Genomic DNA, 27,366 nt, shown 5'->3' with positions numbered 1-27,366 from the left:
GGGAAAGAAGGGAGACCTATACCTAGCAAGCAGGGCATCACTGCACAGGAAGAGGACACCCAGTGCTGCTCATGGGTCTAATAGAACCCATGGTGGGCAGCCCAGACTGTCCCAACAGAATCTGCCAGTTGCAGTGGAAGCCACTAGTCCAGGTACACGTCCAGGACCTAGAGTTAAATGTTTTGAATGCAACCAGTGGGGCCATGTAGCATATAGATGTCCACGGAAGCAAGTTGGAGAACAAAATGTGAGGCAGCCAGTATGTGGAAATGACAAAATGCCAACAGTAGATTGTCTTGAGACAACAAGGGTTCCAAACTACCACAAGAGGTTATATCCTATCTTAGTAAATGGCAAAGAGACCATTGCTAAGAGAGACACAGCCTCTGGCATAACCAGTGTGAAGCCTGCAATGGCTACAGAGAAGCACTACTTGCCTGGGCAGTCTACTCCAGTCAGAGCTTTAGGAGGGACCCCATTCCAAATATGTTTGGCTAGGGTTCACCTTGACTGGGAGGGTGGAAAAGGAAGCCAGCAAGTAGGTGTGTTTGAGGATATCCCTGCAGATGTCCTGAAAGGGAATGATTTTGATAATGCAGTATCATGTGCACATGCAGTTACACGCAGTTAGGCTTGGAGATAAGCATGTGGGTCTGGTAGCCTGGGGGAGACCCAGACAGACAGCATACTTGCAGCCAGGACTGGTGAGGTGGTTACTTCAGGGAGGGAGCTACCTTGTAGCAGTGAGACTGAAGATGAGCCACAGCTGCTTGTTGGTTAATGTTCCCTTGGACAGAGTGACTGCAAGGGCAGTGGTGAGTAGTAGTACTCAGGCTGACAGTGAGACACCTCTTTCAGGGGATACTGGACTTCCTGTGGAAGGGTAGCTGGAAAAGGTTACAAAGAGAGAGTTGAGACAGGCTCAGCTCTCAGACCCTACATTACAAGGCTTCAGGCAGGTAGCTGGTGAGAGACACCTGATTCTCAAGAGAAGGGGGAGTCTGTATACTGGGACAAAGGATTACTGTCTAGAGTGGACCCCTGAGGGAGGGCTAGAGGGTGAGAGAAAACAGCAGTTGGTAGTACCTAGAGCCTACCATCTGGCACTTCTAGCCATAACCCACGATATTCCCTTTGCATGTCATATGGGCATAAAACATACAAAGAGATGTATTATGCTGAACTTTTCTTGGTCTGGGATTTCCAAAGATGTAACAGGGTACTGCAGGACCTGTGAGCAGTGCCAAAAGGTAGGCAAGGCATGAGACAAGGTGAAAGCTCCTTTGATGCCTTTGCCTGTAATTGAGGAGCCATTTCATAGGCTTACTATGGATATTGTGGGGTCTCCGAGTACCCCAAGCTCCACAGGGAAAAGTATATCCTAGTGGTAGTAGATTATGCTGCAAGATACCCTGAGGCTGTGGCTCTGTTCTCCATTGAGGCAGAAAAGGTGACAAATGCTTTGTTAGAGATTTTCAACAAGGTAGGTTTTCCAAAAGAAATACTAACTGACAGAGGTGCCAGTTTCATGTCAGACCTGTTGGCTTGCCTGTGGAAGTACTGTGGGGTGAAGCACCTAAAGATCAACCCCTACAATCCCCAGACTAATGGTCTTGTTGAAAGGTTAAACTCTACACTCTAGTCCATGCTACGGGCATTTGCAGACAAGTTTAGAAGGGACTGGGACAAATATTTGCCCCATCTGTTTGCTTACAGAGAGGTTCCCCAGGAATCCACATGTTTTTCACCCTTTGAGTTGTATGGGCATATAGGATGAGGGGGTGTCTAGACCTGATTAGTGATGAGTGGGAAGGTGAGTGTGAATCTCACAAGGTGTCGGTTGTCGTATATGTCCTAAACCTCAGGAAAAGGCTCAGGAAACTCATGGGCTTGGCCCAGGAGGACCTGGCAGAAGCACAGCAGCAGAAAAATGTCTGGTATGACAGGAATGCTCAAGATAGAGAGTATGCTGTAGGGCAGCAGGTAATGATTCTCATTCCTTTCAGACATAACAAGCTGCAAGCAGCCTGGGGAGGACCCTAGAAGGTGGTAAGGAAGGTCAGTGATGCTAAATACATGGTAGAACTGCTAGGCAGGAGGCAGGGGCACAAATTGTACCATGTTAACATGATGAAAACTTACCATGATAGGGAGGCCCTTGTGCTGAGTATTTGCAGTGGATTGCAGGAGGAGTCTGAGAGAGATCTGGTGACTGATCTCCTCAGTGAGGCTCAGACTGACACCTCAGTGTAAGGGGTGGCAATGTCCCAGCAGCTATCTCCTGCCCAGGTTCAAGAAATCCAAGCAGTATTACAGGAGTTTGGGGACATGTTCACTGAGAAACCAGGGTTCTACCACCTGGTGCATCACCAGGTGGATGCAGGACCCCAAAGGCATGTTAGGCAGGCCCCTTATTGGGTGCCTGAGAGAGTCAAACAGACTCTGAGGGAGGAGATACAGGAAATGTTGGAACTAGGGGTAATTCAGGAGTCCAACAGTCCCTAGGCCTCCCCAGTGGTGCTGGTGTGAAAGAAGGATGCAGCACCAGGTTCTGTGTGGAATACAGGAAATTAAATAGTCACACAGAGTTAGATGCTTACCCCATGCCTAGAACAGATGAAGCCCTAGAGCAGCTGGGTGGGGCTAAGTATCTTACCACCGTTGATCTTACCAAGGATTACTGGCAGGTGTGCCCTTGACTCCCAGTGCTAGAGAGAGGTCAGCCTTTGTGACTCCTTTTGGCTTGTATGAGTTCACAAAGATGCCCATTGGGATGAAAGTACCCCAGCAACTTTCCAGGGACTGGTAAATCATATCCTAGCAGGAGAAGGAGAGTTTGTCCTTGCTTAATTAGATGATATTGCCATCTACAGCCATTCCTGGCAAGAGCATCTTCAGAATGTCAGGGAGGTGCTGGGCAGACTATAGAGGGCAGGGCTGACCATTAAGCCCAGCAAATGTCAGGTGGGTATAGCACAGGTCTCCTACCTGGAAGATAGAGTGGGGAGTGTTAAGATCAGGCCAGAACCTACCAAAGTGGAAGCCATTCAGGCATGGCCTGCACCTGTTACCAAAAAACAGGTGAGGGCATTTTTAGGGACAGCAGGGTACTACAGAAAGTTTGTCCCCAGTTATACAAGCATAGCTTTTCCCCTCACAGACCTGATGAGGAAAAACAGACCAGATAAGGTAGTGTGGACCCCAGCATGTGAGCAGGCATTTCAGAAGCTTAAAGAAGCTTTGGGAGGACCCCTGTGTTAGCCACTACAGATTACAGCCAATAATTTGTTGTGCAGGTGGGTGCTTCGAACCATGGGGTGGGGGCTGTACTTAGCCAAATTTCTTCAGGGGGAGAAGAGCACCCAGTGGTTTATCTCAGTCATAGGCTGCAGCCCAGGGAGGAATGCTATGCAGCTTTAGAAAAGGAATGTTTAGCCATAGTGTTGGCATTGCAGAAATGTCAGCCTTATGGAAGGAAATTCACTGTAGTTACAGATCACAATCCCCTAACATGGTTACATCGAACCAGCCAGCAAAATGCCAAGTTACTAAGTGGGAGCCTAGGGTTGCAAGTATATGATATCTTAGTGCAGCACTGCAATGGGATTAGCAATGCCAAAACAGATGTGCTCTCAAGACAGGGAATGGGGTAAGGTATACCCAGATAGACTCAACCCTCTCAAACAACATTTTTGAAGGGTCACTTGAAAAACTAGCTTGTGTTCTTGGGGGGGGGGGGTGGAGTGACACCCGTGCACTATCCCAGTAATCAAGGAGGCTCAATCCTCACCACTAACATTAGTAAGGGACATGCATATTGGGAGGATAACAAGTACACACACAGTAAAGTGCAGTTTTCTTTAAGAGCACACAGAGATCACAGTCAGTCTGGGGGTTGGTTATTCCCTTTCTCTCCAGATCCCCAATAAGACTCCCCAATGGCATAGCTATAGGATTCAGAACTCAGCTGAGTGGGAAAGCCAAAACCTCCAGCACCCTCTCTGTCCAATCAGTGCTTCATGTCCCTGCCCGAGTAGCTGACACACACACACTTTTTGAGATCTGATTTATATACAAACACACAGACACTCCTGGGTAAGGCTGGCACAGGTTCTCCAGCTATGCCCCTTCTCTCCAAACTATAAGGTAGAAATCGCTGTTACCAACCACTACTTATCATCTAGTAATAAGGCCCTTCCCAAAGGGTGACCAGTTCTACTGTATAATGTTACTGTTATCCAAACAGTAAGTGTGACCCAGGGCTAAGGCCATTGGAGTGGTGTGTACAGTATTACCAAATAAATGCAAGTACTCTAGGAGCTTAAATTATCTCTACACAAAATGGCCACCATAAAAGCACAAGACAATACTCATTACTTCAACACAGTGACAATAGAGAGTTCAGAAATCACAGGAAAATACTTTAAAACAACTTTGTAGGACAGTCTCACATAATATGGAAAACATTTGAACTAATCTGGCTATGTTCCTATCTGCCCCTAAAAGAAACTATGTTCTAAATAACTTTACTTACAGAGCAAGGCACAGTGCTGGTGAGTTGTTAACCGGTCTGAAGACAAATACAAAATGCACTTCTTTCTTACTGAGATAGTCCTTAAACTGATAATACACATTACTGCTGACCCATTACAGATTATATCATTCTTGTCACTTCTAATTTAGTTCCTAGGCTAACAGAACTAAAAAAAATAACATTTCTCTGTTATCTGCAGCGGCCAGGAAGTCACAGCAATAAAAGACATTTTACATGTGAAACCTAGTAATTATATCTGTCTCCTAACTTGAGATCACACACACAGTCGTAAAATTCTTTACTTGTCAGCTTTCTTCCAGCAGGGTGCACTGTGATTACATTTTTGAAGCTCAGCACATAACACAGTTTTCTTACATTTGTGAAACCTTCCTGTGGATCATATTAATATTTGCAATGACATAGAATTATATCTGGCTGGGCTGACAGCCCCTCAGTTTATCACAGATGCTACCCCAACAGGTGGACTCCTGCATAGCTGGCCTTAGGCATAGGCCAACTATGTGGCCACCTAGGGCGCTGCTCTAGCAGGGGCACTTTTCCAGTAAACTGGATAGTGTAAATAAAATAGAGTAGGATGAGGGCACCAGGTAGTTTGTGTGTGTGTGGGGGGGAGGGGGGGCTGTGGAGCCCTTTTGCCAGGGGCACCACTTGACCTAAGGCCGACTCTGGACTCCTGATACAACTCTAGGAGTGAAATTGGTTCATCAAAACTTGGCTACACCCATGATAGATGCCTAGGAGATAATTTGACTTTGCTTACCCTTTTTATCATCTTTGTTTTGAAGACTTGATAAAAGTCATGAGGGAAGGCATATAGATTGGAGAAAAACACATTATTTTCTAAGACATCTTTAGTTCATATATCTGGTGAGGGGAAGAAAGAACTGATTATGACAATGATGGATGCCCTCTTTGTACAGTGTTGACAGCATCTGAAGTAATGGGGCATCCAGCCTGCATAAGGGGAGAAGAATACTTAGCTTTGATAATTGGGCTAGACATTGTACTTATTCTGTGGCAGAGATCCAATACAGAATGACTACACCAGTGAATATACTCAGACATTTACAGTTACCTATACAATTCTATTTTCTGAAAAATTCAGTTTGCAGTATGAGTCTATTTATGTTATTTTTTAAGCTTTTTGATATGACATGGTATCAGAATGGAGACAAAGGTGCTGTAACTGAAGAAATAGATTTGCTATTAAGAGTCTTTTTAGTTTGGAGCTACAAAACTATAATTGTCATTGGAAAAATGGTGCTGCATTTTTCTGGAATACTTGTGCTGCAAGAATGAAACCTAGCTAAAATTTCAAAGTTCTGGGTCCAGAAGTTTGATTTCTTTCTCAGTGCATGTGGATTAGCTAAATTGAAATGTCTGAAGAGATTCAAAGACCCACATTCCTGTGTTGCTGGGGAGGAAATCCATAAAGGTACTTAACTCCTCACTTTTGTTGATCAGGATAAATGGCAAAATAGCAGTACTTTGAGAGGAATTCAGTAATTATTGTCAGCTCATAAAGAATTTGCCGTTCATTAGTTACTTGTTCTTTTTAAAAGAGCACAGTTCTATGTTACTGAACTGTGAAGAACAGAGCCAAAGACTGAATTCTGAGAGCTGTATAATTCTGTAATCCATATTCTGTGTTATTAGAATAGTATGGTGAAACAATGGAAATGATTTTAAGATAGCAAATTTTATTTAAGTATGTGGATGTCTGCAGAGCACATACAATCACTAGTGCACAGATAAAAATATTAAATGATGAAAAGGGAGTTGTAAAATAAATTGTGAATCAAATACAGCAAAATGAGAACTAAAGTAGGATGTGTTTCAACAGTCACAGGGATTAAAAAAAACAGACACATATGAGGCAGTATAATAGAATAAAGAAAGGATACAAGACAGAAGCCAGATTAAAAAAATTGCATCATTGGAGTTATGTTAGGCTATAATCATGATAGGCTATAATCATGATAGGAAGCCTTGGCCAGCTCTTGCTCAAGCTTGCAGAGTGTTCACTAGAAAAGGGTATTTTGCAGTGATGTGTTAAATCAAAACTAAGTGTTTCAGAAGAATTTATCATTGAAGAGAACTATGAAAATGAACTGTTTGTTTTGTTTATGCCCTAACCATTTCCCTTTTCCCACCCATTACATGCACATTGATTGTCTGAGGGAAACATATTAATGAGTTCCCTCCCACCCTAGACAGGTATGCCCATCTCTTCCTTGTTGTTCTGTTAGTCATTTAAGTCACTAGTCAAACCCAGGCTGGCCAGGCAGTAGAAAGGACTTTATCACTGTACTCCACCGGAGCAAAATCAACTGAATTTTAGTACTGTTGAAATGCAAAGACTTGTTAGTGTGACATCTGAAAATGCATCTCAGACAGAGACAGATTTGCAAAGCAGATTATTGGAAAGAAATCTCAGTGTTAGTGCACAGAATTCAGAATCTAAATTAGATACTGATATAAAATGCAGTATCTTTTTTCCAGTTGCAAACATTATACATTACAAACCATGCTGACCACAACTGTAGCTGCAAACATTATACATCACTTATAATATATTCATTGTCAGTTGAACATTACATAGCTCATTCAAATCCTTCCTTCTTTTAAACCTTGTTCCTCCTCTGCATGTATCGATCCCACAATTTCAGTTTTCCCATGTAATTTGCTCCTACCCTTTTCTAAAGATCCCAGTTCCAGTTGTTTTATTTCTGTAAACATTTTCACTACTTCTAGCAACTTTGGTTTAGACTTTGATTTCCATTTTCTAGTAATTGCTTTTTTGGCAGGCACCAGTTAGACTCAACAAGGCCTTACTATGTCTAAGCAATTCCAATTCTGTATCATGGCTCAAAAAAATAATTTCCTTAGTTATGCCAATTTGCTCTCCACTATCTCTGACAGAGCAGTCTGCGAGGAATCCTTAAAGTCTACAAAATGCAGTATCTTTTCAGATAAAGCATTGGGTCTGTTTCACGCCTTGTATACATTATTAACCTGTTCTGGCCACCAGGTGGCATGACGTGGTCAGAAGCTGCTAACATATCAGTACAGGAATTAAAAGATCACACTTTGTCTGCCAGCCAGTTGTACATTAATTGAATTTAGTTAATAATTTGTTATGTACAGCATGAAAGCTAAGACTACTTTTATTCAAATCTAGACATAGAGACCATGTGTGTAGAACTGGTAATACCTTTAGAGAAACAATGTGCTCAATAAAGCCATAGTAGTGACATCTCACATGACTTTGCTGATTTATTCCCAGGCTTAGGAAGATTACCAGGATAATACCATATAAAAATAAAACATGATGCCTCACCAGAGATACATGGTGCTGTAAAGTACTCTTGGCACAGACAAGTAAAGGTAGACATGAGCTAAAGAGAACTGTGAAATTAGGTGTCATTAAAAGGAACTAAACCAACAGAGTTGGTGAACAATGTGGTCACTGTTGTGAAGAAACAAGACTTGCATTTGTATTGATCCTCTGGGATTGGATAGAATGATTAACAGAGAACATTATCCATTGCGTACTATTGAAGAAGTGGTCTAAAGAATGCCAAACATTGTTTTTCTTGGTACCAGATGTAAACCAGTGTTTCTGAATAAAATTAGTTAAAGCAGTTAACATTAGGAAGATGCAGATTTCTTAGACTTGTATTTAGTATTTCATCAATACTAAATTTATTTCAGAGAGCCATTGTCCAAGTAATTGAAAGCTTTAAAAGTGTTGTTAAACATAATTGATGCAGTTAGTGTGGGATCAGACACAAGAACATGATAAGAGTCTGATACAGCTGAATAGTTTAAGACAACATGATTTTAAGCTATATACGAACAAATGTAAAATAAGTGTGACAGGTATGAAATACATATGCCCAATGCTAACATCAGAGAGAACGAAACTTGGTTAAGGAAAAAAATGAGGTTTATAGGAATGTTGCAGTATTTTTATATGCTTGCAATAACTGTACCTTTAAAAGTAATTACAATAAAATATATCTCTGGACAGAGCTGTGAGCAATGAAAACAACTAAAATGCTCAAAAAAAGGTTACAGTTGCTTCAGCATCAAAGTTTTGTGATGTGAGTGAGCCAGTTGTGTTGCAGGTGGTTGCTGGTGAGAATGGTACAGGAACTGTAATCTTAGAACAGAAGAGGTCAGCTGCCTATGGGTCTATATCATTTACAGTTGCACAAGGGAAATCTGCTTAGATTGAAAGGGGACTTTTATTAATAATGTGAGAAATTCATGAATATATCCATGGTAAAGAAGTTTAAGTGCAAAGAGACCACACATTCTTTTATAAATGCATGTTTAGAAAGTGTTTTTCTTACAGGGTAGTTCCAAGATTGTAGAGGTACTTAATAATCTACAGAAATATGTGAAAGTGAAATATTTACCAGTCAGTAAATGTGCATACTAGATATGATGAGTAAATCCTTTTTATGAGACAAGCTGAGTAGCTGCTAGAGTGACTTAAGGATGCTCTGGGTAATATTGCAATTACCAGTGACAGACAAAAAAGTGAAATACTTTCAGGGATGTGCTGATACTGACTTAATAGTACAGAACCTGGAATACATTTTGGTGAAAGACTAGACTAATCAAATCATGTGTAAGGAAGGAAAGTCTTAATTTATCTTTTAAGATAAAATAAGTTGTGTCCAAGCTAAAATGTACTAGTTTGTATTCAGCTGAGAGAGCAAATATTGCTGTAATACATGTACTACATCTTACAGTATCAAACTGCAAAGACAGAGAAATAGATGTCTGTGTTTTGGCCTAGAATTTTAATTGTGATAGAACTAGTTATACAAACTTTTGCAATCTGATGTGCAATAGTAACAATACTTCTAAGGATGAGGTAATAGAATAGCAAGTTCTAGATAATCTGTGGAGTTGAATTGGTGATAATTTGTTTGATTTCAGAGAAGGTGTGCATCACATACATGTGGAATATTATTCCATGCTCCCATAAAAAATAAAACTGATGGACACAGCAAGTAGAAATGTAAAGTGTAATTAGTATGTGCATTAAAATCTATATTCTTGAGACAGGATATCTGGTATTCCTATATCCAACAGTGATCCATGATATTTAAGTTAGAAATTCAGAATTAATTTATGATTGTGAACAAAAAAAATCAAAATATCTTGTCCATACTGTCCCATTCCAATGGATAAGTGGAAAGCATTTGCCAGACAGTGAAAAATCTAACAAGAAAAAGCTTTTGTATGTCATCAGTTGAACTGTTAATGGGCAGAAGACTTAAAAGCAGATCAACTATTTCAGTTATATTACCAATGCTAGAGAAGGAACATACCTAAAATTAGTATAAAGTAGAAGAAATACTGGAAAGAAATTAACAAGAGGCAGAAATTCAATGATATGCACTGCAGAAGACTGTCACGCATACAGATTGGAGGCAAAGTAGGGATTTGGAAACCATTGAAAGTCCACAGCCCAAAGCTGTACTATTTGCAGCCGAACCAATATCTTGCATAGTTTATGGGATGGTAAGCTGTGAAGAAATTACAGACGTGTACAAACAGCAAACATTTAAAATTAAAAGCTTAGCATTTCAGTAAGAGATGACAACTGCCTTTGAACAACTGATTGATCTAATTGATCTATTTTGCTATGAAAGGCATGGCTACATTGGAAGCAGCTATGAATCAGTAAAAGTTCTCTTTCTCTCTGCAATAAAGACAGTGGGAAATGGTTTCATATCTCTGTTTTTTACAACAGCTCATGAGCTCCTGACATCAGCAGGACCAATTACCTGTATAAGATTGTCTGCAGTACCCGGTTACAAATTTCTTTTTATCTGTGGTATGTCATGCAGGTGTAGACAAATTCCTCTGCAAATTATGTGAGAAGGTAAGCTTAAAAAAGTGGGTGGTCTTTCCCTTCCTTTGATTCCAAGGCATGGAAATGAAAGTTTTATACAGCCTGGTGGGTGAGCATATCTTTGCCCATAATGCTAAACTGAGCCTTCAGCCTCTGCTGATTGCCAGACAAGCAGCAGATCAGGCTGCCTACCTCATAGGTTCATAGGTAAGTACTAGGCTATTGGCCCTAGGGCCTATACAAGCCTAGCCAAAAGGTACCCTGGCTTTCACCACCCAAGGAAATTATTTTCCTGTGCCCCTGTCAAACATAACCACATAAGTGATCCCCGGGGTGAATTTCCTATTACCCATCCAATCATCAAGATTTTTCTTGAAGAATGCTAATGAGGAGCTCTGTTTGACATAGATAGGTAGTCTGTTCCAGAGTATAGGAAGTCTCTGGAACAGAAATCTATCCCTCCAGCATGTTCTGTTTATTGTGATGACAAGGTTTAGGTCCCTAGAGCGTGTAGCTCGGAGGGATTGGGATTTCTTTAAGTGGAGCATGTCCAACAGCTCTGGGTTTGACATAGCTTTGTATGTTAGACAGAGATCGCCTCTGAGTAGGCGATGTGCGACGGAGTAAACTGGAGTTTTTTGAGGCGGTCTGCATAAGGCATCTGTTTGAGGCTAGTAATCCTCTTTGTGAGGTATTTTTGCGGCCTTTCCAGTTGTTGTAGATGTCTTGTGAGGTACATACTAAAAGGGGCATTGTACTCTACAATGGGTCTAATGAGTGATGAGTAGAGGGGAAAGATGACCTCTTTTTTTCTGGATGAGAAACCTTTTATGATGAGGTGTGCCACGTAGAAGGATTTCCTGACCACTGTGGCAATGTGATTATCAAAGGAGAGATTACTGTCCACCTGTGTCCCAAGGTCCCTTATCACACTTTCGGTGTTAAGTAGACTTCCGCCTATGTGGTAGTTCATGGGTACAGAGTTTTTACCAAAGGGGATGACGATGTACTTTTTGGCATTGAGCTTGAGACCATGGCTTTGACACCAGGCATCTGTCTCAGTGAGGCCTTTTTCTGGGATGTCCACATCCATAGGAGTTTCGATTATGGCTCCTAGTTTGCAGTCATCTGCAAATTTAGTTAGCCAAAGATCTTCTGTGTTAGCCTGTACTTCAAAGAACTAGATACCAAACAAGAGGATCCAGGACTGAACCCTGTGGTACTCCACTTGTCACTGGTGTAAAGTCTGATTTGGAGTCTGCTATTTTACAGTATGGGTTCTGTCAGTAATCCAGTTGGCAACCCATCTTGTGACATAGGGATTTATACCTAGTTTAGTGAGTTTATCTATAATTCCAGAGTGGGGGATGGTGTCGAACGCCTTGGCGAGATCTAGATAGGCTGTTTGAACCACCTTACCCTCATCTATGGCTTTGGTGACTACTTCAGAGAAGTCTATCAGGTTTAGGAGACATGATTTGCCTTTTACAAACCCAAACTGTGTGGGGTCCAGAGTTTGGAGATCTCCAATGTCTTTGTTTATGAGTTCCATGGTGATACATTCAGTGGCCTTGCAGGCCAGGCTCGTCAGGCTAATGGGGCGGTAGTTCCCGGGGTCTGTTGTGGCCCTCCCTTTGTGGAGTGGGATAACTGTTGTGGTGCGCCAGTCAATGGGCACAAAGCCTGAGGTGAGGCTATGATTGAACATGGTACTTAGGTGGGGTGCCAGTTCATTCTGTAGTTCATGTAGAAGGCAGCCTGGGATGCTGTCAGGTCCCATGGATGCTGTGTTCTTGGCTTTGGAGAGTGAGGTTTTTACCTTCTTCCCAAAATGAGTGAGCAAACTGGCATTGATTGTTCACTTGTATCCCCCTCTGCTGTTTTCTTAAGCTTCTGGGCCGTACTTGAACCCAGACTATCTAGGTTGCAATCCATGCACTATTTCTGTACATCACAGAGTTGACCTCTAAATAGGTTTAGCTTTGGTTTCCATTGGGAAGTAACAGGACAGTGATTACTCTGAATGTAGACAACAGTATGCACATGTAACATCTAAAGGTCTTATTTCTTATAATGATATCCAGCAAGTTGTCTTTCTTAGAGATGAGGTTAGACCTAGAAGCTTATTTTTGTGAGAGATAATATATAGTCATAGTTTTATTTAGCAGCCTCTTAACTAGACACTAGCAGTTTTGATTAAAAATACTCTGTCAGAATGAAATTGTTTTAAGAGAAGCTCTGACATCTTAGGTGATACCTCCTTAAAGTGACATAAAGAACAGTGGAGAGCAGAATGCAGTCCACCCCAACGAGCAACTCCACATTATCGCCTAATACAAATTGTACTACCAGCCATTTTGGGTTTTCTTCCCTCAGGATTGCAGTCCTTAGAACCAGGAAGCATGAGCATTGTAATGAGCAAAATATGACCACCCCCAGATTTGTGTCCAGATTTATTGCCTATATGTGAAAATGAGTGCATTGATAACAGAATGCACTTACAGTGATAAACTTTACATATTAATGCTAAAGCTAACTCTAATCTTACCCCTGCACCTAACCCTAGACCTGTACATTAGTTTACTTAAACACCCTTTCAAAACACACAGGCCCCACCATGACCATACCAGTACCCAAACAAAACAAAACATCTGTCTCCTTCTAGTCCTTACTTCCAACCATAACCTAGGAAAACATGGACATACACAGTCCGCCCCAGTGCTGAAACTTATGGCAGCCAAAAGTTTCAGCATTACTGCCCATTCTGTTTTCCATAAAGTGTATAATAGTCCTGAAAAGTTTAGAAAATATTAATTTTGGCCTCCCGTGACTGCTGACCACCAAACCAAAAAAAAAACATCAGGGGAAATATCACTGATAGAATATCAGGGTTCTCTTGTAATTTTCAGGATTCCAGAAAGACCCATGTTTTAAGTCTGTTGGCATTTAACACAGCTAGAATATCAGGGTTCTCTTGTAATTTTCAGGATTTCAGAAAGCCCCACATTTTAAGTCTGTTGGCATTTAACATAGCAGTTTTGTAGCCCGTTAAAATAAATAGCTGAGCTGTTATAAGACACAGGAACCTAATCAGTTTTGGGATAGTGTGAAATCATTGCAAATGTTTTTTTTTAATTTGGTTTGGGATGTAATGTTATATTTGTAATGCCCATACGTTGGGTGTACACAACTTTTCCATCCGATACTCCACCATTCCGCTAGACTGACAAAACGATGAGGTACGTCAGAATAGTTGTATGTGGTACTTAGGTCTCCTTTTGACTCAGTACTTAACAGAAAATTATTTAAAAAAAAATACTAGACTGACTGACGTAGCAACTAAGAATAATACGGGAATACTTGTAATCGTGTGAATTAGATGTAAAACCATACGTTTAGGATTCATACATACATAGGCTTCTGTACTGCGTGGCATATTAAGAAACACATTTTCTAATAATCTAGCCCTTGTGACCAGAAAGGTTACGGTGGAAATGTCATCTTAAAAGCTTACCTTGAGCGCTAGTAGATTTTGAGAAATTAACCAGCTTTTCTCTGCAGTTTTAATCTCTCTTCAATGCACAGCGAAAATGGCAGTCATACTTGGTCACTGTGTTTTTTACACTCAATACTTCATCATTTTTTTACAGATAATAAATTATTAATTCCCTGTGTAGAACAGTTTACTAAACATGATGGAATATAACAGCCTTGAGTGTTCTGCTTAGCTTAAATGTTATATAGAGATCCTTTAGAACTGACACCAGTGTTCTGTTTTATTTAGGCTTTTATAAGACATCTAGCAGTATTTTACTGTAAAGTCCTTCAAACCTGTGACTTCTCAGCATTTTTGCTACAGGTAGCAAGATTTAGGGTAACATGATGACATCAACCATTCTAAAATCCATATTTACTATGCTTTCTTTCAGAAACATTAAAATACATTTATTTGAGTGTAGTGTTGTAAGCACAGTAAGAAAAAATGGGGTTAAGACAAGAAGGTAAAAGAAGCCTGCATCAGTGACACTTTCACAGACTTTTGTAGTCTGAGATTACACCTGGGGTCAAGATTAAATTCATTTTTCCATTACTGGGTTCAAACGTCAGAAATGCATACTTGGACACAGAGGCATAGCTGATTCAACCAGTGTCCTGCGCTGGTCACACAAATGAGTGCCCCACCTCCTCAGCTTTTCATGTAAAAAAAAAAAAAAAAAAAAAAGGCAAAGCTGCAGGATGCCAATTTGCTTCCTGTAGACAGTACCTGCTAACTAGATGGCCAGATACATAACATGCTGCTTCAGCTCTTCAGTGGCACAGCAAATAAAAAAAAAAAAAAAGTCCATGGTCAGGTACTTGGGGTTCCTGAAATGATGGAGCCAATCACGTCCCATTTCTACACCCAGCCATGATCCTCCTTCCTCACATTTTTGTAAAAAAAAAAAATGTATTGCTTTTAAACCGTAGCAAATTGATTGCAAACAGTTTGCTACAGTTAATATCCTGCACAAAGCACTACAGAGCTCAGGTTTCACTTAAAACATACTTTTAAACTGTAGAAGAGTGCTTACTACAGCTTATACTGCACACTGAGTGCTATAGCCCTCAGGTTTCACATAACTGTTAAACTATAGTAAACTGCTTGCTACAGTTAACTTAGACAGTACACTGAGTGCTACAGCTCTCAGATTTTACTAAGTTGAAAAATATTTACTTTTAAACTTAGAAAACAACTTGCTAAAATGTAACAAGAAGTTGCTATAGTTTAGACTACAGAGACAGTGCTACAGTGCTCAACTTTAACAACAAGTGAAATACCAGCTTTTAAAAGCTGGTATACATTAAAGAGCAATTGGGAATGGCCATTTGCACCCCCTCATTTTCCCTCAGGGCAGTTGCCCCCTTCCCCCAACCCAGCTGTTGAGACATTTTCCCAGCCTGAGCTGGAAGAATAACTCACTTTTCAAGCAGTTGCTATTGGTAGAATACAGTTAATGGAGCATCACTATAAGTGTACTGAAGAGTTAAGCATATCTGTACGTAAAATAAAATGTTTTACTGGTACATGAAAAGATCAAGCTTATTTATGCTTTTGTCACTGTCACTGTCACTGTTTGGTGGGAATTGTTGCAGACCATTTGGAGAGAGAATGCAGACAAGGTTTAATTAGTCTAGAAAATGAATCCTATGGGGATTCTTGTTAGTGGTTATCAGTATAAGAGAATACAACAGAGAAAAATGAGAATCCAAACTGCAGCCTTGTTTGCTCTACTACCCAACTGTCCTTTTAAACTGTTTTTTCTAACCATCCTGTGTCTTTTCCTCATAGATATCCATGAGCTTATTTCACTAAAGTTTTATGAACTGACTGTTGAACGTACTCGGACCCTGAAGGAAGTGGAAGAGCCTGAAGAGAATGTTGAAGTGACCGAACCTAGTGTGGACAACTGGACACCACCTGGAAGTAAATGAAATTTATTTTAATGCTTTGACCTTTCAGATTTTGAAATTCTGCCCATCACAGCACTGTCAGATTTTGCAGATTTGGGGGAAGGAATAGTGATCATTTAAATTTCAGATCTCCACAGATGATTACTTGCATCATTACAGTGAACGTAGAAAGCATATGGCTCTTGCTCATTATTAACCAGTGGGTGTGATGTTGCATAACCTGGGCAGAAAGTAAACAAAAGTTAGATCTGATGTTGTCATTTTCATTTATTCCTCAACCAATGGGTTCAGATCTGACTCTGCCAGTTTCTAAAGATTCTAGGATCCAAATCTTGAGCTCCTCCCTTATTCATAATTCCCCTGACCACTACAACAACTCAGATCTCATTTGCACTCATCAAGATGGTTGGAATGTGACTTCTCGAGCCCTGTTGGAGTTGATTGTTTATTTTCTACTTAAATTAAAATAGTTTTCTCCTCTTCTCATCTATTTCGCTAACTTCTGGTAATTAGTTTTAATACTATCATTGGTAGTTTTTCTCCCTTATACCTGCAGGTATATTTCTTAGCTACGATTTTTGGTAGTTTTCCTTCTTTTTTTTTCCTTACTTTACAAAAAAAAAAAAAAACTGTGTACATTAACTGTTTTCTCTCTTTCTGGTATGGCAGATAAACCAACTGGATTCAAGAAATGCACTTCCTGTGGGCATAAGATTCCTAATTCTGACCCAGCACTTCTGGATTCTCCCTGTACTGTTTGCATGGCCTGCAGTGCTAGAACTATAAGTGATTGAAGGAACAAACTGATTTTAAAAAGTCTCCTCCCTGCTTCAGCTTCCTCTTCAGTTATTTATTTAGGGGCTCAAACCCCCCCTCAAAAATCTAAGGAGCTCAGGGAGCACCATAAGTACTCTCCTGCTAGGACTCCTTCACTGACGTCTACTTCAGAACTTCCAAAAAAAAAAAAAAGGTTCCAAAATTGTTAGATCCAAAGTCTTCAGATCGATCTCCTCAGATCCGTATTCCCAGGTTCTCCCCGAAACCGATGTCCCCAAGGCTGAGGTCCCCCTTCTTGAGACTCCCAAGAAGTCCTCTAGACCAACCTCTACGTGAGATGGATAGGATGACGAGGAAATTCCTCAAGACACAAATTCAGATGAGAGTTTTGCCAGCTCCATCCCCCACCAGAGCCATGAGCTGCCAATCTGCTTTTCTTCCCATTGTTACTCCTTCTCCGATCTGACCACCCATTTCAGTGTTCATGGATCCGAAGGCTCCAGGAATTGATACTTTGGATCATACTGTTGTTCCTACTTAGACTCTGACTACGTCCCTGACCCGATTGGCTCTGACTCTGTTGGAGCACGACAGCTCTTTCAGCCAAAGCATCGGCGTTGGATCTGATGGGGTTGACTTCGACTCTGAGGTTTTTGGTGCCATTGCTTCCCCTCAGAACCTCTGAATTTGATAGCTCAGACTTCCCTGAGAGCAAAGGATCGGTAAGACTTAGGGTTTGTTTGCTCCAAGTCGCTGCTTCAGAGGGATTGTCCTGGGTCTCTATGGGTACCTCTGGCTTTGAGGTGGTGTAGAGAGCTTTCTCCCAGACAAGAATAACATCAACTCTCCTGTCCTCAGATCCATATCGTGTTCCTTCTCTGGATCATGTGTCTGCGTCTTCACATCTTCCACCTCAGGAACAGCCAGTCCAGAAGAGCTTCCAAACAGTTCCACCCATGGTGGTCCCCGTCTCTTCTGATACCTCCCTGGAACATTCCACTGAAGATGCTCCTCATAAGAGAACATGCAAGAGGAGGCACTGGGATTCCCCTCAGTCAGAAACCCCTCACAGAAGCCAGCAACTTCGATGAGGGGGAAGGGTCCCCTAGATCTCCACTGGAAGATGTCTTATTTGGAGATATTCTAGACATCCTTCACCAGAAAGGTGGTTGGTCTGCCCAAAACCCTTCCTAGGAGGAATCTGTGTTTTTGGAAATCTTCAGGTCTGGCCCAGCTACATCATGCCCCCCCCCCCCCCCCCGCAGTGGATGAGCATATAGCTCTTGTCTTCTGCGGGGATTGGAAGAAACCAGACTTTGTGCAACCTATTCCAAAACAACCAGATAAAATTCTTAGTGCACTGACAGATGGACAGCACTGGATGAAAGGAATTCCCATAGATGCCATAGTTATTGTGGCAGCCATGAAGAATGAGCTAGTGGAACAAAATTCCACTGTCCATCCCCCTAACAGGAAGTCTAGGGCTTTGGACAGATTTGGGAAGTAGATGTATGAATCAGCGACTTTCACATTGCAATCGCTGAATTACCTGCTACACTTCACCAGATTACAAAGGGACTTGGGCAGAATTAGAGAGTTTCTTTACTCAGAGCCCATGTCTACAGAGGAACACAAAACCTTCTCCTCAAGAATGGCCACCCTCCATCTTGAACGTGTCCATGAGGTTAGTCTCTCACGCTGCAGAGGATATTACAAGAGCAGCCGGTTCAGGTGTAGCCATAAGGAGACATGCCTGGATGTGGTTATGTGACTTGGCGGAAACTTTCAAGGCCTCACTCATCAGTGCTCCATTTGATGGATCATCGTTTGGCCCAACAGTGAAGGAGACTCTCTTCTGGAGTGAACAGGACAGGAAGACCTTGTCTGCCATTGGAATTCGCTTTTCTATCCCACAGAGATCCTTTTATAGGAACCCGTGTGGTAATAAAAAAATGTGGTTCAAGAAGTCTCAAGGTAATTTCCAGGAGTCACATGGAGATTTTTCCCCCAGAGGCAGAGGAGGAAATAATTATAATGATAGACACCAGCTGTATGGCAGAGGGGGTCCACAGAATCAAGGGACTTGAGATTCTTTCTTGTACAGGTCATTCCAGCACTCATGAAAGGTTGCCTGACTGTCCCTTTCTGGAGGCACTTGGGTGTCACTTATCCTTGAATCAAGATGCCTGGCTAGCCATCAGAAATGATTTTGAGTGCAAAGGATCATATCCAGAGGATATTTCATTCCCCTTTTACAAATTCCAGTAAAACCAAACAAAATTCTCCCCAATGTTCCACTCAATCAGAGGGAGCTAACAGCGCAAGAAGTTGCAAAGTTGCTAGACAAGAATCATCTAGGAGGTCCCACCAGACCAAGCAGGATCCAGAATTTACTGAAAGTTCTTTAGTGCCAAAAAGGTCAGGGGACCTGAGGCCAATTCTGTACTTAACCTACCTGAACCAATTCATAAAGAACTCCAAATTCTGGATGGTTATGGTCCTGTCCATTCTCCCTCTTCAGAAGAATGACTGTATATGCTCAATTGACCTTCAAGATGCATACTATCACATGAAAATGACCAGACACTCATGAAGGTATCTCAGTTTCCTGCTGGGAGCCACTCATTACCAGCTCAGAGTCCTGACCTTTGGTCTCACCACAGGCCCCAGGATGTTCACCAAGTGTATGGCAGTGATAGCAGCTCACCTGAGACTCCTTAGATTCAGAGTGTTTCCATATTTAGATGACTGGCTTCTGACCGCGCCTACCAGGCATCTACTAATACAAGCCAGAGATTACCTGCTCCACCTTGCAACTGCACTGGGAATCACCATCAACGTGCAGAAATCTCATCTACAACCAGTTGAAGTGATAGATTTCATAGTGGCCCATTTGGACACAGTCCATTGTCTAGCTTTCTTGCCTCAGAACAGAATTCTTACATTGAGAACACACACCTGGCAGGTCCTTGCCATTCCAATGCCCCAGCAAGATTTATCCTCAAAGCATTAGGTTCAATGGCTCCAATTGTAACTTTGATTCCCACAGCTCGCTTACTCATGAGGATTCAACAATGGACTCGAGTGGTGCAGTGATCCTTTCATCACTGTCCTTTGAGTCATCCTATAAAATTGTTTCAAGTGTGCGGAAATTCTCTTCTTTGGTGGGTTCTGTCTGAAGAAACTGAGAGCATCCATTATACTTCCTCCCTCCAGTGTCATGTTGACACCTCCCAGTTTGGGAGGGGGGCATTTCTTGGGATAAATAGTCCAAGACACGTGGTCAGTACAAGAGACCAATCTGCATATCAACGTCCTAGAGGTGAGAGAGGTGCTTCTAGCATTGTAAGTCTTTCAGAGCTTTCTAACTCTAGGGATTATTGCAGTACAAACGGACAACATGTCAGTAGTCTGGTACATCAACAAACGGGGGACCCAGATCTTATCCCCTTTGTCGAGAAGCAATGAGGGTTTGGCAATGGGCGATGTCTTCAGTTGCTTCCTAGTAGCAATGCGCATACCGAGGAAGTCCAACATTCTAATAGACCGGCTCAGCAGGACCATCCTCATGCCTCATGAGTGGTAACTCAAACAACTGATTCTATTGTAGCTGATTCACACCTCATAAAAGAAGTTGTCATAATACTGGAGTCCTCAGTGCCATGACCTTCGATGCCTAGGTGATGCTTAACACCTGTATTGCTTGATTTTAGTTATGGAAAATTTGCAGACGCCTTTTGCTAAGGTAAAATTTTCTGGCATCTCTTCCTGGATTCTGCAAGAGGATAAGGGCCCGACTACCACATGCACTTCACATACTGGAATGCTGAGGGGTTTCTGTGCTTGTCTGCAGGTTTTTGGCACAGGCCCATAAGAAGCTGTTATTGAGAGGTATCTTGATATTGATGCTTTGATTCATTTCAGTTACAGAGACAGCAGTGTTGAGTTCAGTACTAATAGTTCCAGTTTCAACATCTGTCTTTCTCAGAGTTAGCAACTTCAGCTGCCCAGTGTGAGTGGTGACTCTTGGGTCGATTCATGCCCTTGAGGCTTTGGTGCCACTGATGACCTCTAGATTCTTGGCACAGATGTTGAAGCGTTTGGTATTCTTAGCTAGGATTTTTCCTATAATCACTTCAAAACTGAAGTAGTTGTCAAAGACAGACTTGGTTTTGAGCTGGTATGCTTCCTTGTTTGTACCCCCATTGATGATAGCCTTATCTTCTCCAGATATTTATTCTGCTGAGTTTCAAGACCCACAGTTCATAGGTTCATATGTAGTTACTAGGTGTGCTGTCCGGAAGACTTTTGAAAAGCCTGTTTTAGTTTTCCAATTGCCTCAGAGAACTACCAGCTTCATTGACTTGGTCAGAGTAACACAGTAAGCAAATCGAAGGTGAAGTATCAAACTTTGCACTACAGGAAGCAACTCTTGAAGTAGTTCAGTGTATATGCAGTGATTGGGAGTCTTGACAGTTGGCGTATAGGCACAAAGCTATGCAGAGCTTCTCACAAACCAAATTTATTTTCTTCAAACAAAATATATAATGTCTTCTGTCTGGTTCAGCCTGTGGGGTTATTGGATCCAACTCTGATCAAAGATTGGCCATATTCAAAACACTTCAGCCCACAAGTTTCACTTCCCCTACCCCCCATACCTTGCCATACTAGGATTACCTCAGACCTCGTTTGCCACCTTCCTGGACAGCGGCATGGTATAAAACTCCTTTGGGGTGTATCCTTTTTGAGTGCTTGTTAGCTAAATCTTGTTTTTTCCCTTTCCTTTACCCTAGTGTTTCTTTGTTATCAGTAGTGTCTTGTTGTGCTTTATTGTTAGTATAGGATTATGTAGTGTAGGTTTGGTAAGTTAGGTTCTGTGTTAGGTTTTGTCAGTACTGTGTGTTTTTCATACTTAATAAGATAGTCAGTGTTGATTTGTAGTTTTATACTTGGGTAGTTTTGTAGTCTGGATAAGGGCTTCAAGAAGTGTGTGGTGTGGGGCTACAAGCTCCCTTCCAAGATGCGCATGACATTTCATTTATTGTCTTGGAGCTGCTCTCCGCTACTTGCAGCTTACTATATGTGAAAGTTTTGGCACCCTTGCCATAAATGAGAGGAAGGCCAAGTTGGTCCTTAAGCATCTGTTGCCAGCTGGTGATTTTTTCTTCTCTTCTGCTTTGACTGGTAGGGTTGATAAAGGAGATTGGGGTTGTAAGGAAGAAACTAAGGACCCCGGTAATTTGAAAGGGGACTGAAAATGATTGGCTCCCTCATGTTCCGTCTGCTAGGTCCTAAGATCTTCAGCTCCTCCAGCAGCCTCAGCACCATCATCAGATCTGACAACTAGGACCAAATCTCCAATAGGGCCAACTATGGGGAAGGCTCCTTTTCCTACATTCAGTGTCCCGAGTCCTTTCCTGTTGAAAGGAGCTCCCTTCGGCAGGACACTTTCTCCCTTTTCCCCTTTGCTCTGCAAGAGTCTTCTAAGGAGTTGTCTCCTTCTCTGCCCTGGATCTGATCCTCTCCGGTTCAGTTCCAGTCCTCCGTATCATCAACCAGCAGGTGAGCCTCTAAGCCTCCATCAGTGACTTTATTGATTTGATTATTCCACTTGGTTGGGAGTAAATGCCTGCTGGTTTGGAGCAACTGATGTAGTCTTTCCTACAAGCCAAATGCAGTTATGGCTGATCAGGTCGAATTCTGGTCCCTGATCTGAGGTTTCAGCTCCATCAAGTTATTTCCTCCCTTGGGCCCTATGGCTCCAGGGTTATCGGAGCCAGTTGTGTTACCATCTCTAGGGTCAGATCAGATGGTTTGGCTGATATTGGCTACTACCCCTTCCTTGGTTTCCTTGACTCTGGCAGTGTTGGAGACTAGTGAACCTTCGAGCTGACACTTCAAGGCAGGGGTTTCTGGGTCAGGGTTGATGCTTTGAGTTTTGGAATCATCCCTCTCTCTTTGTGCCTCTGTTCTCGATAGTTTGGCTCTGATCTTAGCATGAGGGCAGATGGGAGCAGCTTGGGAGTCTGACATATGCTTAAGATCTTTGGATCCTTGATGTTTTGGCTCGGGAATACCAACCAACTTCAGCCCTGCCTTTGATGTTGTACAGAGGACTTCCACATAGCTTTGTTTTGGAAACCCTTTCAATGATCCTGATGGGCTGCCTATCTGTCTGACTCTGGAGGCAGTCTGGAGTTGTTTGGCTGTGGACCCTGAAGCTTTTGAGGCTATCACCTCTGATGCATGGGTATTCAGATTCATATCCATAGGTTACATGATTCAATCTTTAGATACACTTTAGGTAAATATGAAAATCTTCCATACATGCCACATTGCCAAAGAAGGGCTGTAGCCATCAAAATTCAAAAGCTGTTAGTAAATAGTCATTGAAGAGGTCTCACCAGACCAAAGCAGATTCAAAGTCTATTTGGGGTCAATTCAAGGTTCTTTTTTCTTCCAAAGAGCAAGGACCTCAGGCCAATTTTCAATTTGAACAAATTGAATCATGTTGTAAAACAGACCAAGTTCTAGGTGGTCATAGTGCAGTCCATCCTGCCTCTCTTGAGTAAGGACAGCTGGATGTGTGCAGTCAACCTCAAAGATGACTACCATCATATAAAGATAGCAAGGTGTTCCAGGAGACTTCTGCACTTCTGGCTGGGAAATCGTCATCATCAGTCCAGGGAGCTGCCCTTTGGTCTCACCCCCTCCCCCCGTATTCACCACAGCAGCCTGGCTCAGGTTGCAGGGGTTCCAGCTTTTCTCTTGCCCAGATGATTGGCTTCTCAACACCTCCACGAGAACATCACTAGTCAGGGCCAGGGACACCTTATTCCAGCTTTGCCTTTCCTTAGGGATCTCAGTCAAATATCAAGTCCAGTCAGATGCTAACATTCATAGTTGTCACTTGGACACAGTCTCTCAAATTGAAAAAATTCTAGCTCCAAGGATATTTACCCTTTGTTGTCAAGCAATTTCTTTGCTGTCTTACAGAAAGCCTCCAGCATCGCTATTTCTCAAGCTATTGGGGCACATGATGCTGCCATCTCCTTAGTTCCCCTGGTGAGGTACCACATGAGGGCTTTGCAGCGGACATTTGTTGTGCAGTGGTCTTACCTGACTCATTTGATGGAGTTTCCCATTATGTTGACAAACGTGTGTTGAGATCAAATTAGGTTGTGGTTGGAGTCTCTCCAGTGTCCACTAGGAAACTGTTCTTCCCCTCTGCTGGGTAGGGTCACAATGAATTCTAGGATGGGGGTGGGGGGATTTTGAAGAGAGGACTGTCTAAGGAACTTGGTCCATGACGGAGGGCAGTCTTCACATGAACATCTTTGAGATGAGAGCAGTCCTCCTTGTGTTGCATGTGTTGCAGGCTTTGCAGTACCATCTTCCCAAGGATGTAATCCCAGTTCAGAAGGACAGCATGTTTGTTGTCTAATATCTTGATCTTGCCCCCTTTCCTGGGAGGCCATGAGGGTTTAATAATGGGTGATTTTCTCAGCCGTTTCTGGTTTCACCACATATCCTGAAGAAATCCAACATTTTAGCAGACAGTCTGAGGAAGAACTTTCTTTTCCTCACAAGTGGTCCATCCAAGGATTGCAGCTCGGATGTTTTGGAGCTGGGGCATTCTGTGTTGCGACCTGATTGCTTTCCCATCCAACACCAAGTGCAGCAGCTGTTATACCTTAGTTCTTCCTCTGGGGCAGTCACCCCTGTATGATCTTTTGTATGCTTGGCCCCCATGTGTTCTGTATGCATATCTTCTGACCCTGTTGATAATAGTTTCTCCCGAAGGCTATCCATTGCAGAGCAACTGTGATCCTCATTATTCCTTTTTGGCACCAACGTTTGTGGTTCACCTTTCTTTGGCTTCTTCTGAGGTACCCTCCTTGGGTTCTGGATCCCATTCTAGATCTGATTTCTTACCAGATGTGCTTGGATTCACCCGACCTTCAAACATTTGGTAACCTCATGGTTTCTACAATTCCCCTGATGACCAAAGATCCCAAATTTTCAAAGAGATTGATACATATTTTATCTTCATCTCAGAAGGTGTCTGCTTGTAAAGTATATGCTAGTAAGTAGAAACGTTTCACTGTTTGGGATAATTCTAAAGGTTTGGACCCTTTCTCTGGTCCTTTGAAGGTGATTCTGGACTTTCTTGCTGAGTTGTTTCACTCAGACTCCAGTTATTTTACTATTAAGGTACAGCAGACACACATTTCCAGCTTTCACATCCTCAGAAATAATATGCCCTTGGTGGCTCTGAAAATTTCAAAGGCCTTTTTCAAGGAAACTTTTTTTGTTACACCCTCTAATCCAGAATCCTGTTCTGCTATGGGGCTTGCCTTTTATGCTTCAAACACACCTCCATTTGAGCCATCAGCCATGGTTGACTTGAAGTTGTTATCTTGGAAGACCTTGTTTTTTGTGACTGTTACTTCCCTCAGGTGTGCGTCAGAACTGTAAACCTTGTCTTCTGTACCTCCATATTTATTTTTTCATAAAGATCGGGTGTCTCTAGGAATGTGTCCAACTTTTCTGCCAAAGGTGGCAATGAGAACAGTTTGAATCAGACCATTCACTTGCCAGTGTTTTTCTTTTTTTCCTGAATTTTTCAATAAAGGATAATGCTTACTGCATTGTCTTGATGTCCATAAACAACTGAGGTTTTATTTTTATAGAACCAAATATTTCAGGAAGTCTAATCAGTTGTTACTCTTTTTCAAAGGCCTGGTTGGGTACACCACTGTCTAAGGTTGCTCTGTCCATGTAGCTATTTGTATTTTAGTTGGATATAGCTTGAAAGGGAAGGCCTTGCCTTGTAAACCAGAAGGTCATTCTGCTAGAGCTATGCCTGCCTCTATGGCCTTTTTCTCAAGAGCTGCTTTGGATGATGTTTGTACTGCTGCTACTTGGCTGGTTACTCATACATTTGCATCCCACTACATATTGGATATTGAGTCAAGTCTAGACCCTCCTTTGGTTCCACTAGATTGCAGAATGTGCTTTTATAGGACCTCCCTATGGTTTTATGTGGCTGGGGAAAAGACATCTGATACGAAAGTTATGTACTCACCTTAATGATAGAGCTGTGCTGTCTCTTCTCATCTGGTTCAAACTTTCCTCCCACCTGCCCCCACCAGTTTAGTGTGTATATTGATTGTGGAATGACAAAGTCAAAGAGGATCGTACTTCTCCCTCTTGGGTTCCTGAGTGTTTGCTTTTGGGATTAAGTGGTGGATGCTTTTGCAAAGAGGAGCAAACTCATTTTGAGGTAATCCTAGTATGGTAAGGTATTATCAGCAGAGGAGGTGGAACTCGGGAGGCCAAAGTCTTTTGGATATGGATAGTCTCAGACCTGAGTAGTTCCAGTAATCCCACATGGTGCACCAGATGGAAAGAGACAAGATGGATCTATCTTTATGGTGAGCACATAATTTTCTGCTCATTGGTTCATAGATCGTTAGTAGACTATCAGCCCAAGAGCCATTTTAAGCATAGCCAGAAAGACCTCAAATTTAACAAAATATTGCTGAGATGTTTCAATACCCAAAGGAATTTTATGGTTGCGATGTTGGCTTGTGCACATCAGGCTTTTACTGTCTGCCCATGCCCATTACGGTAGATTTGCAGTTTCCCATCCATTGGTCCAAGTTACATTTCAGTAAGGTTAGGGGTGAGATTTGCTTCACATGGATGGGGAAAGCTTGTTCCAGAGAAAGGGTAATCTTTGAGAGACATACCTGTCCTTCCAACATGTCCTCTCTATGCCTCAGATGAAGTTTAGGTCCTTAGATTGGGCATTTCTGATGCTACTTGTTTTATTGATGTACAACAAATCCATCAGTGTGGGATCAGAGGATGCCTTGTAGGCTAGACATAGATTGCCACTCAGCAGACTGCAGGATACTTGAGTACAGGGATAACGCTTTCAGATGGTCTACATAGGATATGCTGTCTACTCCCTGTATTCTTTTGCGAGGAACCTCTGTAGTCTCAGAAGCTGTTGCAAGTGTCTGGTTAAGCACGTATCAAAGGGTGCTTTGTATTCTATGACTGATCTAAGAGCTGTGTACAGCAGAACATTGACGACCTTGAACCTGGATGCCATACACTTATTTGCAAGTTGTGCAGTGTAGAATGATGTCTTCACTTATAGTAGACATGTGGTGGTCAAAGGTCAGGTTACTGTCAATATACATTCCCAGATCACTGACTATTGGGTTGTGTTTTAGGGGTGTATTATCAATGTGGTCATTCCTAGGGGTGGCCTTCTTTCCAAAGATTATTATGCATTGTTCTCATTGATTTTTAGTCCATGTCTCTGCCACTAGTTGGTTGTGTGTGTTAGATCCTCTTGAGGGATATCTGTATCTTTAGAGGATTCACTGACAGTGCCTAAATAACAGTTATCTGCAGACTTGTGCACCCAGAGACCCTTAATGTTTGCTTTGACTTCAGAGAAGTAGATGCCAAAATGGAGAGGCCCCAGCACCTATTCCTGTTGGACTCCACTAATGACTGGCCTGTTTATGGAGGTGGATTCCCCATCCTAATTTCTTGTGTCCTATTTGTGAGCCAGCCTACTATCCATTGGGTGATATGTGATTTATGCCTAATTTTGTAAGTTTATCTAAAATGCAGAGTGAAGTATTGTGTTGAACATTTTGGCGTGGTAGAGGTAAGCAGTGTGTAC

At 42.1% G+C, this 27,366-nt stretch overlaps 1 protein-coding gene across 1 annotated transcript in view; it reads left to right on the top strand.

Annotated features, from left to right (window-relative positions):
• LMAN2L (lectin, mannose binding 2 like) overlaps positions 1–27,366 on the top strand; it is a 364,835-nt gene that overhangs the window by 294,054 nt on the left and 43,415 nt on the right. Inside the window, exon 8 of the mRNA XM_044084378.1 lies at positions 15,760–15,894. Coding sequence (XP_043940313.1) covers positions 15,760–15,894 — 135 coding nt within the window. The remainder of the gene's footprint in view (positions 1–15,759; positions 15,895–27,366) is intronic.

Source organism: Protopterus annectens, chromosome 9.part0, assembly GCF_019279795.1.
Source record: "Protopterus annectens isolate FY-2018-M chromosome 9.part0, PAN1.0, whole genome shotgun sequence".
Lineage (NCBI taxonomy): Eukaryota > Metazoa > Chordata > Ceratodontiformes > Protopteridae > Protopterus > Protopterus annectens.
This window is presented reverse-complemented; position numbering and strand designations above follow the sequence as displayed.